This window comes from Phoenix dactylifera, chromosome 13, assembly GCF_009389715.1.
Source record: "Phoenix dactylifera cultivar Barhee BC4 chromosome 13, palm_55x_up_171113_PBpolish2nd_filt_p, whole genome shotgun sequence".
Taxonomy (NCBI): domain Eukaryota; kingdom Viridiplantae; phylum Streptophyta; class Magnoliopsida; order Arecales; family Arecaceae; genus Phoenix; species Phoenix dactylifera.
Genome location: NC_052404.1, coordinates 11,280,620 through 11,294,637, shown reverse-complemented (window position 1 = coordinate 11,294,637; position 14,018 = coordinate 11,280,620). Strand labels below are relative to the sequence as shown.

At 39.6% G+C, this 14,018-nt stretch overlaps 1 protein-coding gene across 1 annotated transcript; it reads left to right on the top strand.

Moving 5' to 3' along the window:
- Window positions 1-6,315: 6,315 nt before the first annotated feature.
- On the top strand, window positions 6,316-13,257 carry LOC103722137 (elongator complex protein 1). The gene is made up of 6 exons (XM_008812581.4): window positions 6,316-6,713; window positions 7,804-8,139; window positions 8,626-11,729; window positions 12,233-12,334; window positions 12,539-12,854; window positions 12,934-13,257. Exons 1-6 carry the CDS (start codon window positions 6,555-6,557, stop codon window positions 12,955-12,957), a joined length of 4,041 nt encoding a protein of 1,346 aa, XP_008810803.1. The 5' UTR covers window positions 6,316-6,554; the 3' UTR covers window positions 12,958-13,257.
- The last annotated feature ends 761 nt before the right edge of the window (window positions 13,258-14,018 follow it).

The following is a 14,018-nucleotide window of genomic DNA, read 5'->3' as shown; positions in this document are numbered from 1 at the left end:
AGTATTGTGAGATATTTGCAACATTTATCTCTTAGTGTATGAGATTTGCAATGTTTATCATTTAGAGTTGGAAAATTTCTCATGTATAGGCTGGTAGCTGATTTAAAATTACTGTGACAAGATGGGCCTCATATACTAGATCTTTTCTTCTTTTAAAAATTTGAAGCTTTACAGAAAAATGGGTTAAGATACACAACGTAAGGAGTGGCCTTCTACCATATAGCTGCGGAGGTTGTTAATAAGTTCGAAGGGTTCGAAGTCCTTCAATAATTTTGTTTGAGGATGATTGATGTTGTTTTTTCACCCATCAACATAGCAATAGTAAGAAACTTGATCATTACAATCTATTGCATGCCTTTAAGAGATTCTAATCATTTTCTATATTCTAATATATGCCATCATATATGTATCTATAATGGTAAATATTATAAGCTATGTTTCGATGAAATAAGATATAGTGGTTGTTATAAATGAAAGAAGAATCAAATAGAATAATCTCATGATTAGTGAAAGAACTTTTATAACTCTTTTTGTTATCTAATTATCGAATCAATTTTTTTCTTAAGTATTATTTTTATGAAATAATATTGAGGAGCAAGCACTAGACAAATCTGAGTGTTAAAATTGGTTGAAATAGAAAAAAGTAAAAGTAGATTTTTTTGTGCATGTAAATCTTCCTAAATATATGAAATTGCATTAATAACCTCATAAAGTATTATTTGCATATATACCTTTATAAATGTTTCTTTTTAAATATCTACCAATTAAGAATATTTTAGTCATTTTAAATTTTAAACAACTAATTTTTTGATGGCATTAGGTAGTGTTGGCATATATGCAAGAAAAAAAGAAAATGAAGGGTATATACGCAAAACAAGTATTTTATAAGGGTATACATATAAATATTAATTTTAGGAAGGTATTCATGCAGATTACAATATTTAGGAGCATATGTACGAAAAAAAAATGGGTAAAATTATTGCTCATGCTGCATGCACCAGCGTAGCCGTGCATGCGACAATTACTGCACTGATTTTAATAATAATGCATCAAGATGTGTGTACGATAAATGGAGTTCATAAATACCAACAGTCATTATTAGAAGTGTGCACGGCCGTATGGTGTATGCAATGTAGATAATACTTTTTCTATTCTCATCTACTAGTGTCGAAGTCTTAAAAGTATAAAAATAAAGAATTCAATTTATTATATTATCACCTTGGTGTCATTTTTCTAATCGTCCCTTGTCACATAATTCACATGCAGCAGCATCCTCCTTTTTTCTCTTTTAATCAAAAGGGACTAATCCTCCTACTCTATAAGTATTCCATCTCTTAAAAACTCCAATCAAAATGGTCCCTCTTTCTAAGCGGCAATGATGGTACCTTCCAAGTAGACACTCGATGATAATATCATAATTATTTTTTTTTGATATACCAGATAAATCATAACCATCTAGCATGAGTGTATCCAACAAAATTACAAAATTGAATATCTTGAAATTTAGAGGGAATATTGGTATAACTCTCCCACGACATACAATCTGAGTGCTCTGTAATGAAAGATGCTACCTAATCTGCTACTCTATTCGCCTCTTGATACATGTGGGTAGTGCTAAATGAACCACTGATTGAAGCTAGGCTCCAAGTGTCCAGCAGTAAAGGATGGTCATGGTTCGACTGAAACAGTCTAGATAATCAACGTATCACCATCGTGAATCATTTTCGAGAATGTGGTTGGCCCGCAAGATGAGTTTCACATATTCTCACCCCCATGCTCCTCTCAACTCTAGACCAAGATAAAGATATCCGTCAATCTACCGCCACCCACCACAATGAAAGTAGAATCTGGCTCTCTGACTGCAAACTCTATTCCTCCTCTATCTCCTCCATCCAGCACACTATTATCAAAGTTGACCTTAATAAAGCTAAGGGGTGGGGTCTCCCAACTGATGAATATCATTTGTGCCGCAATCACTAAAGTAAGGGAACTCTAGATGTCCTTGGTTAACACAAGGTCTCTTATAGTAGACAAGTTGATAACCTCAGTTGCCTGCAATATTTCCCTATCCAACATGAATCTTGATGGACGGTGACTGTTCTCAAATATCCGACTGTTTCTAGCAAGCCAAATCTAGTAAGAGATATATGTTGCTCAAGTGCCTTGAGCTATGCTAGAGGCTCTGCTACCACATCCCTTAAGACATGCAAGAAAGGCCTCTAACAAGGAAGGGGAAGAAATGGCAACAGAAGATGTATTATATAACCTCCACACCTTAGGGCACTAGAAAAGGACGTGCCCCATCGATTCGTCCACGATTGGACAACAATTATAAGTCGAGGAAATGTTCAACCACCTCCAAGCCAGCACATCTCAGAATAGAATCTAGCTCCAACTAATCTTTCACAGGAAGAGGGCAACTCTAGGATGAACCCTTAGTCTCCAAACCCATGCACTATCGATCCTTTTCAATGATCCTTGATTGTAGAGCATGTATAGCTCCTTGGATTTTACCTAGGAGTTGCATGTAGATCTCCACATCATCTTGTCAAAAGTAGCAACGCCTGGGATAACTATGGACAATATCCTATCTACAAACGTATGTCCAAACCATTGGGTTATGAAGGGAGCATTCCATCTCTTTTCTCCCGAAAGGAACAAACCAATACCTAAAACCTCCAACAACCTCCTAAACAATAATAGTTGGCTATCGAGCCAAAGAAATATCGAACACCCAAACTTTATTCAGCACCTCCACCTACCAGCCCTCACCAATAGACCATCCAATATTTTGCATCACTATATGAGTGTGAGTACACACCTTCTTCTTAATGAAAAGAACTACTATGGGTAGGCGCTGATGAATATGATAAACAATCCATGTTCCATAGTTAGTTCTCATCAAGGAACTCCACAAACCATTAGGCTCAAGAATGAAGTTGGCCACATGTTTAACCATCATCACCTCCCTTCTGATCAATGACTGAAGATCCAAGCCTCCTTCCCGAAGTGGCTAGCACCCACTATCCCAAACAATAAGGTGAACCCTCCTTACCTCTCTCATAGAGCCTTAGAGAAAGTTCTTAAACATCCATGCTAGCTTCATCAAGGAGTACTTTGGTAATATGACATTAGTAATAAGATAGACACGAATAGAATCGAGTACGAATTTCATAAGAGTCACCCTACCCATCATAAAAAGAACCTAGCTTTTCGTCCATTTTGTCTCTCCCTAATATTCTGCTCCAAAGTCTCACATCCAACTTTCCTCAGCCTTCTACCAGTAATTGGCACCCCCAAGTATCTCCATGGGCATCTAAGCCGCCTACACGACACGTGAACTAGGGCATGTCACCCCCTTGATGTGAAGGCCATATTTATCATGCATAGACTTTCAAAGATGCAAGGTGTGCTTCACCTACATTCAGCATAAACTATAACAGAAATCTTTTTTAAAAAAAAAATGCCAGGTAGACTCCCTGTAGCTAGTTTTGGCCCGTTAATTGAGATGAAAGGTTGTTGAGATATAGCCATCAGCCAACTATTATTCATACTCTACCGGTTAAAAATGGCGAGGAGAGGGTAAGCTGCAGTCTATGTAAAATGTACGCCCAAAGCAATGTTTTTTTTTTGTTTTGTTTTTATCGTGCATTTTATTATAATATTCAGTACTCTAAAATATTAAGTACCACAAATTGATATTGACTGCATACTAGCACGTGGCATGCCTGATTAGTTGGAACAAGTAAAAAGTCATGACGTGCATTATGATCGATCGATCAGATATGGGATTTTCGGCAAAGTAATTTGATGCCCCGCTGAAGAAGATTTTTCCCAATTTCCTGTGCAAACGAGCAATTTAATTGTGAATAAACCATATTACAACCTTAGAGAATGTGAAGCCTTTGGTGAAAAAAAAAAGTTCCTAGATATTAGGTGCATGGAATTTGTTCGATGATTAGTACAATTGCTTCATGTTTGCACACGCACGGGCTCACTGTTGTTTTTCTTTTTCTTTTTTTTTTTTTTGCTAAAGAAAAGGGGTAGGGGGAGGAAGGGACAAGCCCATCCCCGCGTAGCAGCCCCCACTGAGCCCCCGCCCCGCCAGGAGAATGTTCGATGCGGGCAGAAATGGCCGTGTGTTGGGCACCCCGACCAGTTTTACTCATACCCTCCCCACCCGTGGGCCCGGCTCAGCTACTCCTCTGAGCTCTGGCTCGAGTCCCACGTGTGAGTACGTCACACCCGGCACCACCCCGGCTACTAGCGGTTCAAGAGCGGTCCTAAACCACAAGTCCAAGCAGTGGCCAAAGTAGTGAGCTCCGGTCCACAATTTAATCATCGCCGCAGCGATTCGAACTTGGGAACTTGGGCTCACTGTTGTTTTTCTTCCGCCAGAGTTTTGCGGGTGGACTTACAAAACTCTGCATTGTATATTATAGTCCAAGAACATCAATGATGGTGGAAATCACATCTTAGGAACCTCCACCCTCTGATGCTAGTCTACCGGTTAGCGGAAGCAGCTCTGGTGTTGCCTATGTGATTAGGGACCACGAGTCCAGGCTGATTGCGGCAGAGTGGCGACGTACCTTCGAGACCTTAGTTTTAGGGGCGGAACTCTGGGCCATCTAGAAGGAAGTCTCTTAAGCGAGACAAGTATTAGAGGCTAGAAGCATCATCCTAGAGGGGAACTCGGTAAAGATGATTGAGCGGATTCTACAGAAGGGGCCGAGGGTGTTCGACCACCCGCTTCTAGATGGCATCCGAAGGCTGCTGAAAGAGTGTGATGCCTTTCAGGTTGTGCATGTGTTCTAGAAGGCAAACAGAACTGCTGATTGGATTATCTCCTTTGCTGCTCACCATTCTAAAGAGGTTCTCTAGACTCGTTTTGTATCTGTTCCTCCATATTTATGGAGTATTTTGTCTCTTGATTTAGATGGCAATGCTCACGCGAGACTAATATGAGCTACCGATGTATCCAAAAAGCATAAAAAAAAAAATAATGATGATGTAAATATAAGGATAGAGTTTGGAGACATCTAACTTCATAGATTAGGCCAAAATATATTCAAATAAAATTTCTCATTCATCTAAAAAATTGACCTAATAGACTTCAAGATCATAAAAGTGGCCAAGCATATTATTTTTAGAGGTTTTATATCCGAGATTGATCTCATGTAGACCCTAGAGAAAAGATGCGTGGACGGGTGAAGCGAGAAAAGAGACAAGGTGTGGCTCACCCATAAAACCTTTCAAAAAAGTCTATGGCCTGCTCAACCCAGCCTGCATTGCAAGAAGGCTAGGCCAATAGGTTGGGCTAAACCTGGATCACAAACTTTTGACCTAATTTAATATTGGCATAAATGCACATATATTAAACAGTTGTGGTAAAATTGTAATACTAAAAATTATCTATTATATACTTAAAGATACAAGTAATTTAAGGAATTATTCTTATAGTTAAGAATTGCGCGTATATTACCAATTATAATCATAAGTGCTTTTTTTGAATTTTGATTTGCCAGTAATTTGGATTATTATATTCATTTTATCTTTGCTTGCTATGTGCAGTCTGACTTGCTCAATTTGAATTGTGTGCGCTCTCAGCATAGTCAAATATGTCATCTCTGCTGTAGAAGTTGTAGGTGTTTATTGTATAGAGCTTAACTGTGTTTGCAAACTTCTGTTATAGAATGTGGGTCCGCTAAACTGTCATCGGCTAGAATCTAGATCCAGCAGAATGTGAAGGGGTGAGTGCCACCTCTTCGATGGTGAGGGATGGATGGCGTTATCGGCTAAGCATGTGTATCGTGAGGCCAATAAGGCAGCAGATTTGGTAGCATTCTATGTGACTAACCATTCTAGAGAGATCTTATAGTTAGAGAGGAGAGAATTTAACTAAAAAAATAAAAAAATTGCATGTGTACTTTCAATCCATAGTCAAACATGTGATGCACCATGATTTTAGATGCCCATTCAACATGATTCGTACATGTGGCAAACTATACACTTCTCCAAACCCTTTAATAACAACAAAAATGATAAATAAATGTTTGTTTCTGAACGCAGCTAGTTTCAAGGGGGCACTCTCCGTAAAACTTTAGCCATTTTTACTCGTCAAATCAAGGTCATCCAGGCTTGCACGCATATGATTCGGAAATCGGGGGACTTGCGGTTGCTCTGGTTCCAGACCTCGCGCTGTGGCAATCGGTTGCGTCGGTCGGGTTCGGCTCGGGTCAATAGCCTATTGGCAAACCCGAGCTGGAATCCGAAAGGAAAACGTCCGAGCCTATTCCACTACCAAGGGTCCAAGACTGTCCCGCGAGGGCCTCTAGGCCCGTTACCGGTCGTCCCTCGCTTGCCTTTCCTCCAAAACCCTAGCCCTCTCCCCGACTCTCTCCTAAAGCCCTGCTGCAAGAGCGGGCAAGAGCCGGAGAAGGCAACGCCCACCTCTCTCGTGGCCGTGGACTTCCACTTCCCTCTGACTCCAAAGCAAAAACCTGGTATAACTCTACAGCTTCGCCGTTGATCCGCTCCTCTGCTGCGCGCCGGAGATGAAGAACCTGAAGCTTTCTTCCCAGCAGTCGGTGCAGCTCGATCTGCAATTCGAGGGAGAAACCCTTCTCCTCTCCGCTTTCGACATCGAGCACAACCGTATTTTCTTCGCCTCCTCGGCCAACGTTATCTATACTCTCCAACTTCCTTTATCTCAAGTAAGCAAGAAAATGCTCTGTCAAGTTCCATCTGATTCTAGGGTTATGTAGATGCCTCCAGTTCTTTTCCATTTTTTTCTATAAACTGATACTATAAAAAATAAATGGACGTTCTTGTTAAATTTATCGTTTATGCATCGAAGGATTGGGTTTATGCGCCGACTGATGGCGGAGCATACCGCGAGATGCAGTTAACGTCAGGTGATTCAACTTTGAGCGATGTTTGCAGAAAGAAAGAAGAGAAAAAGAAATGAAACAACGGGAAATTCGAAGGGGTTAATCGTATGAAAGAGTTCGATTCCTTCTCTAGAGTGGTATTTAGGCTACAGTAGAACAAAGGCATATCAGGGTTTACTTTGTAGGATAAAGGGAATTTGCAACCTGGAGGTTGCATGAGGTTCATTCACATGATGGATGAAGATGAAGATCTTGTATTCTATTTGTATGCAAAAAGCGAAATGAAGGAGTGTGCAATTCCATTCACAGAAGCTGATGAATAACGATGCCATTTATAGGGATGTTGCTTTGAGTTGTTGAATGTATATTGTCCTTTTTTTGTTCAGTTGGTCTATGTCCATGTATGATCGTAATCAATGTAGAATATATCCTTGTTTTTTATATGGTCAATCAATGTGCATTTATACAGTCACTTTCTTTATTTGTTGGGCAAGGGTATGTGGTAGTTGAAACTAGAATTTTTATGTTGTATACTTTTTTTCTTAATATTTATTCAGAGCATTCATAAATATTTAGCCTCTAGAAACATAATTTTAAATTTTTAATTAATCAAACAAAAATGTTTGGATGTTTTGACATGGTCGGTTGGTGCCAAGTTTTCTTACATAGTTCTTGGAATTTTTGATTTTTTTCTTGATACTTTTCTCATCATGCTGTCCATTATTGTTACTTGCACTTTATGTCAAGTCCCGAAGATATCATTATCCATTACCTTCTTTGCATCGGAAATAGGCTAGGAACCAACAACTTATTGCAAAATATCATGTTTGTGCATGGGAAAATGTACTTTACATGCATGATGCAAAGAGAGAATTATTGACATGCATTTAACCTCTTGTTTATTTTTATGTAGCATCTATACGAAAAGGGAGTGCCATGGAGCAAAGCCCTTTTATCGTCAGAACCTGAGCCTATAGATTTGGAACCAGGGGACTCCATAGTTGCAATGGATTATTTGATAGAGAAGGAGGCACTGATGGTGGGTACTTCAAGTGGCTGCCTGGTACTACTTATTATGGACAGCAGAATGACTGAACTTATCGGGAGGGTGGAGGGTGGTGTGAAGAGCATTGCTTCTAGTCCAGATGGAGCACTTTTCGCTGTAACAACTGGTTCAGGACAGTTACTAGTCATGACTCATGACTGGGAAGTACTGTATGAAACTGCACTTGACCCTCAACTTTCCGATGTATGTTCCGACGTCCTACCTCCCTTCCTAAAACTTCTTTTCTACACAATCAAAAATCTGATCTTCAGTTTATCTGATATCATTCACATTTGCATCATTTGCATAGATGCCGGCCAACTCTTGTTCTTAGTACACCTTCTCTTATATACATGCACTAAATCCCAATCCTACACTTCTAAACCTTTTCTAGTGAGGAGTGCACTTAGAATGTATTTGGTTGACTATAATGTTTTTATTGTTCTGTAGTTGCCTCTTTTCAGTTTACAAAGATGATAGCATCTTCTTCGCCACATTAATTTCTGCGAAGTTTTAGTTGCTAACAGTAATATAATACATTTTATTTGCAAGCTATTGATTTCAGCTATGAGTATATGCACAGATGTCTGATTACATTTTTTGTATCTGAACATGGCATAAATTTGGTGAAAACGTGGTTCTGCAGATGTATGTAGATTATTTAGTGTATCTGATTAAGTTTATTTCCAGAATGTGTTCATGGATGACATGGATGGTTCTCCTGGCAATGGGTTCCAGAGTTCCATTTCTTGGCGAGTTGATGGGAAATATTTTGCTACTCTTGGTGGAGTTCATGATTCTTCTTCTTTGCAAAAGCTTAGGGTTTGGGAACGAGAATCTGGAATGTTGCATTCTGCTTCAAACTCCAAGACCTTTATGGGGAAAACCTTAGACTGGATGCCAAGTGGAGCTAAGCTGGCGGCTGTATGTGACAGGAGGGCTGAAAACAAATGTCCTCTTATTGTCTTCTTTGAGAAGAATGGATTGGAGAGGAACTCCTTTTCCATTGACGAGCCAGCAGAGACGACAATTGAGATCTTAAAATGGAATTGCAATTCAGACCTTCTTGCTGCTTCTGTTACTTGTGATCAGTATGATGCTATTAAAATTTGGTCTTTTAGCAACTACCATTGCTACTTAAAACAAGAAGTAAGATACTCAAAGAAAGATGAAGTGAAGTTCGCCTGGAATCCAACAAAACCGTTGCACCTAATTTGTTGGACTCTGAGTGGCATGATCATAAGCTACAACTTTGTTTGGATGTCTGCTGTCACAGAGACCACAACTGCATTGGTTATTGATAAGTCCAGTGTACTGGTAACTCCCCTTGCTCTGTCCCTCATGCCACCTCCCATGTCTCTTTTCAGTCTGAAGTTTCATACTGCTGTTCAAGACATTGCCTTCATTTCTAAGAGCGCAAAGAACTATATGGCTGCACACCTCTCTGATGGCAGTTTGTGTGCCGTGGAGCTTCCTACTATGGATTTATGGGATCAGTTTGAAGGCAAAGAATTTGGAATTGGAACTTGTCTCTCTGAATTAAATTTGGGAGCTTTTATGCATCTCACTTGGTTAGATTCACATATTCTTCTTGGTGTATCTTGCTGCCAGGCTACTAACTGTTCAATGTCATTGAGGGAAGATGTTCTTGCACATCAACAACAGAAACATGCTAACAATTATTATTTACAGGAGATTGAACTTGTATGTTCTGAGGATTCTGTGCCTGGTTCCGTCAGTTCTTCAGGTTGGCGTGCAAAGATCTCCAACACATTGTCGCTAGAGGGACCTGTTATTGGTATTGTCCCTAATCCTGCAAAAAGATCTTCAGCCTTTGTTCAGATGAATGGAGGATCTGTTTTCGAGTATACTTCAAATATGAGTACCATGAGGGTTTCTGCAGGGTCACATTCTCGTGAATTTGATTCTGCGTATGGATTTCCATCATCATGCCCTTGGATGAAAGCTGTTGCTATTCATGACAAAGGCGTTATGGGATCATTACTTTTTGGGCTTGATGACAGTGGTAGGCTGCATGTTGGCAGAAGGGTATTATGCAATAGTTGCAGCAGTTTCTCATTCTACTCCAATACCTGCAGAGTTACTGAAGTGGTTTCACACTTGATTCTTACCACAAAGCAGGATTTACTGTTTATTATCAGTATTGATGACATTTTGCATGGGGATCCTGAAGTAAAATTTGGAAGTTACAGCAGTAGTCAAAATCAAGGGAAGGAAAATAAGGAATATGTGAATATATGGGAAAGAGGGGCAACGGTGATTGGTGTTATGCACGGGGATGAAGCAGCAGTCTTATTGCAAACTAATCGGGGCAACCTCGAATGCATTTACCCCAGAAAGTTGGTTCTTGTATCAATCATTAATGCTTTGGTCCAAGGACGTTTTAGAGATGCAATGCTCATGGTAAGGCGACACAGGATAGACTTCAACGTGATTATTGACTATTGTGGCTGGAAAACTTTTCTTAAATCAGCTGCAGAGTTTGTTAGTCAAGTGAATAATCTTGGTCACATCACAGACTTTGTCTGTTCAATCAAGAATGAGAATGTTATTAATACTTTGTACAAGCCATATATTTCTCCACCCACTCTCACTGAAAACTCCACAGGACAATCAGAAGGTTCTCAGGGTTTTGGCACAGAAAACAAGATTTTTTCTGTATTGCTGGCAGTTCGGAGAGCCCTTGAGGAACGGATGAAAGAAAGTCCAGAAAGAGAGCTTTGCATATTGACCACTTTAGCTCGTAGCGAGCCTCCTGCTCTAGAGGAAGCACTTAACAGAATTAAAGTAATCCGTCAGTTGGAACTGTCTGGGGTTGATGATGGTCGGCAAAGATCGTATCCTTCTGCCGAAGAATCTCTAAAGCACCTCTTGTGGTTGACAGATCCTGAAGCTGTTTATGAAGCTGCATTAGGCTTGTATGATCTGAACCTTGCTGCCATTGTGGCATTAAACTCTCAAAAAGATCCAAAGGAATTCCTTCCTTTTCTCAAAGGACTGGAAAACTTGCCTCCTGCTGTTATGAGGTATACAATTGATCTAAGACTACGTAGGTATGAGAGTGCACTTAAACATATTGTTTCAGCAGGTGATGCTTATTATGAAGATTGCATAAATCTCTTGAAGAATAACCCTGAACTTTTTCCACTTGGCCTTCAATTGTTTACCGATGATATCAAGAGGAGGCAGGTTCAGGAGGCATGGGGTGATCATCTTCATGCTGAAAAATGCTTTGAAGATGCTGGTGTGGCTTATTTATGCTGTTCCTCATATCAGAAAGCCTTGAGGGCATATCGTGCTTGTGGTGATTGGAGAGATTTGTTTATAGTAGCCGGACTTCTCAAACTAGGAAAGGAAGAAATTCTTCATCTAGCAAATGAGCTCTGCGAAGAATTTCAAGCACTTGGGAATCCAGCCGAGGCTGCTAAAATTGCACTCGAGTATTGTGCTGATGTTGCTAGAGGTGTTAACTATTTTATAATGGCACGAGAATGGGATGAGGCTCTTAGAGTTGCTTTTATGAATGAAAGGGAGGATTTAATCTCTGATGTGAAGGATGCAACTTTGGAATGTGCCACTACGTTGATATCTGAATATAAGGAGGGAACAGAGAAAGTGGGGAAGTACCTAGCCCGCTACCTAGCTGTGCGTCAAAGAAGAATAGTTCTTGCTGCTAGAATTCAATCCGAGGATAGATTGGTGAATGATGCTGATTATGATACTGTTTCAGAAACCAGCAGTCGTTTCAGTGAGATGAGTGCATACACCACAAGGTATGCTCTCCAATCAGATTTTTTTTTTAATTGCATTATTTTTTTGTATTGCTCTGCCTTAATGTTCTCTACTCTTTTGTGGTGCCTTAGTGCTTCACCATTAAGGTTATGATAACACCCTTTTCGAACTTTTATGCTTAATCTACTTAACGCCCCTTGTGCACCAGTTGTACTATAAAACTGCATAACATCCCATCCTCTTGAGTCTCTCGACAATTAGCTGTTTCTTTGGAAAATTCTACGAATTTTATTACACATCCACATAGTTCGATGGCTATAAAACCTCTTCAGTTACTAAGGCTTTCTTTGGAAAATTCTACGAATTTTATTACACATCCACATAGTTCGATGGCTATAAAACCTCTTCAGTTACTAAGGCTTCTTTTTGCATGATTTTCCACCAACTGCTAATTGTGCTGGGCATATTTTTCAATTGGTTTTGCCAAAATTGATTATACATTTGCTTGTGCCTCAAATACGTTCATCCGTTGGACTGTTAACAGGACAGCAAAGGACTCAGTGGCTTCCATCAGCTCTAGTACTGCCAGTAAGTCACGAGACATAAGACGCCAAAGGCACAAGGGTGGAAAAATTCGTGCTGGAAGGTTCAAAGATCAAAATCCTTTTCTTTATCTTATATTTGTTGATCAAATCTAGTGACTTATGCTTCTTAATTGAAGCAAAAAGGAACTAATCAAGCTGATCCAAATAAGTTGGGCAAGGCTTGATGCTTTCAATTCTTAAGTTGTTTATTTTCCTTTAATTCATTTCTTTGTCCTGATCCAGTCCAAATATCTGAATGTTTACAGCCCTGGAGAGGAGATGGCACTGGTCGAACATTTGAAGGGCATGTCTCTTACTGCCAGTGCTCAACATGAACTCAAATCCTTGCTGAAAGCTCTTGTGATGCTGGGAAAGGAGGAAATCGCTCAGCAAATACAATCTGTAGGAGATCACTTTCAATTAACTCAAGAGGCAGCTGTGAAACTGGCTGAAGATACCATGACGAATGAGACTGTTGATGAAAACACCCATACCTTGGAGCATTATGTGAAAAAACTAAGGGCGCCGCACCATTTGCAGGCCCTCTGTTGGCAATCAAAAGTATTGATGCCACCTTTGCAGGTAAAAATTTTTGAAATCTCGCATTGTTTCAGATTGCCTTTTTATCGGAAGTATCCATCTTATAGATGTCTGTTCTCAGGGGCATCGAAATACTGGTGGCTAGCATGGACATGTTTGTGAAGATACACATGCAGAGCAATGGCCATGCGGCTCGGCGAGTGCAATTTTTTTTTTCTGAGGCAGCATCAGTGATTTACATTTTTTCCCTCGAGTACTGCGGATTTTTGATTGTTATTGCATGTCTATATTTTTTTATTTTATGAATGATTCATTCTAATGGTTTCTGTCAAAAGCTTATCGCTCGTATAATTTTGCATATCAAATTTTGGTTCTTAACCTTATATGGCAACCTTGTAATATGGAATAAAGTTTATTATCGTATTAATTTTTGTCTTGCCTTTTAGGATAAGGGATACCAGTATGCCATTATTGAAGATTTTTGCTAGGACTACGGTATCTAAATCCTAGTCCTTTCCTTTTCTCTGGACAAAGAAATCCTACTTTTATTGCAACCATAAATGTCTTCCGTGGCCATTGCTAAAGGGCAAAGAGTTAAGACAATGAGTCAGACTATCCTGCAATGCATCCAACCAACCCTTCAATTCGTACTCGGTTAATTTGGGGCCCTTGCGCTTGTGGGTTAATGGGTTCATGAAGACTATAATACGTCTAGATTTTAGCTGCAAGTTTTTACCAGATATCTGTTGGAGGATGATTGGCCTGTAGAATGGATCTCTAAGGACAACTTCAACTCAGGCAAAATACTACGATCGACAGGCTTGATGCAAAAGCCTTCACATTCAATTTGTATGGAGGAATTGTGTTAGGAAGCGAGGCCGAGTTCATGTAAGTTTAGGTTTGTCTCATCTTTAGTAGTCAATCTCTTACCGAGTACAGTGCAGCTGCTGAACATGCAAATCCATAAATATCTTGACATACAATATCTGAGTTACTCTTAAGATCAAGTTTAAGAAAGACTTCTCATTTAGCATCAAGTACAGTAACTATCATATTCATTTATACATATTAAAGATATCATGTTATTTATGGTACATCCATGCCATTCGCTCATCAAAATTTGGTTATGACTTTCATTTGGTTGAGGAAGTAGATTCTGTGGATTGGGACTTGCTCATTAAATCAAATATACAATGAAAATGTTCA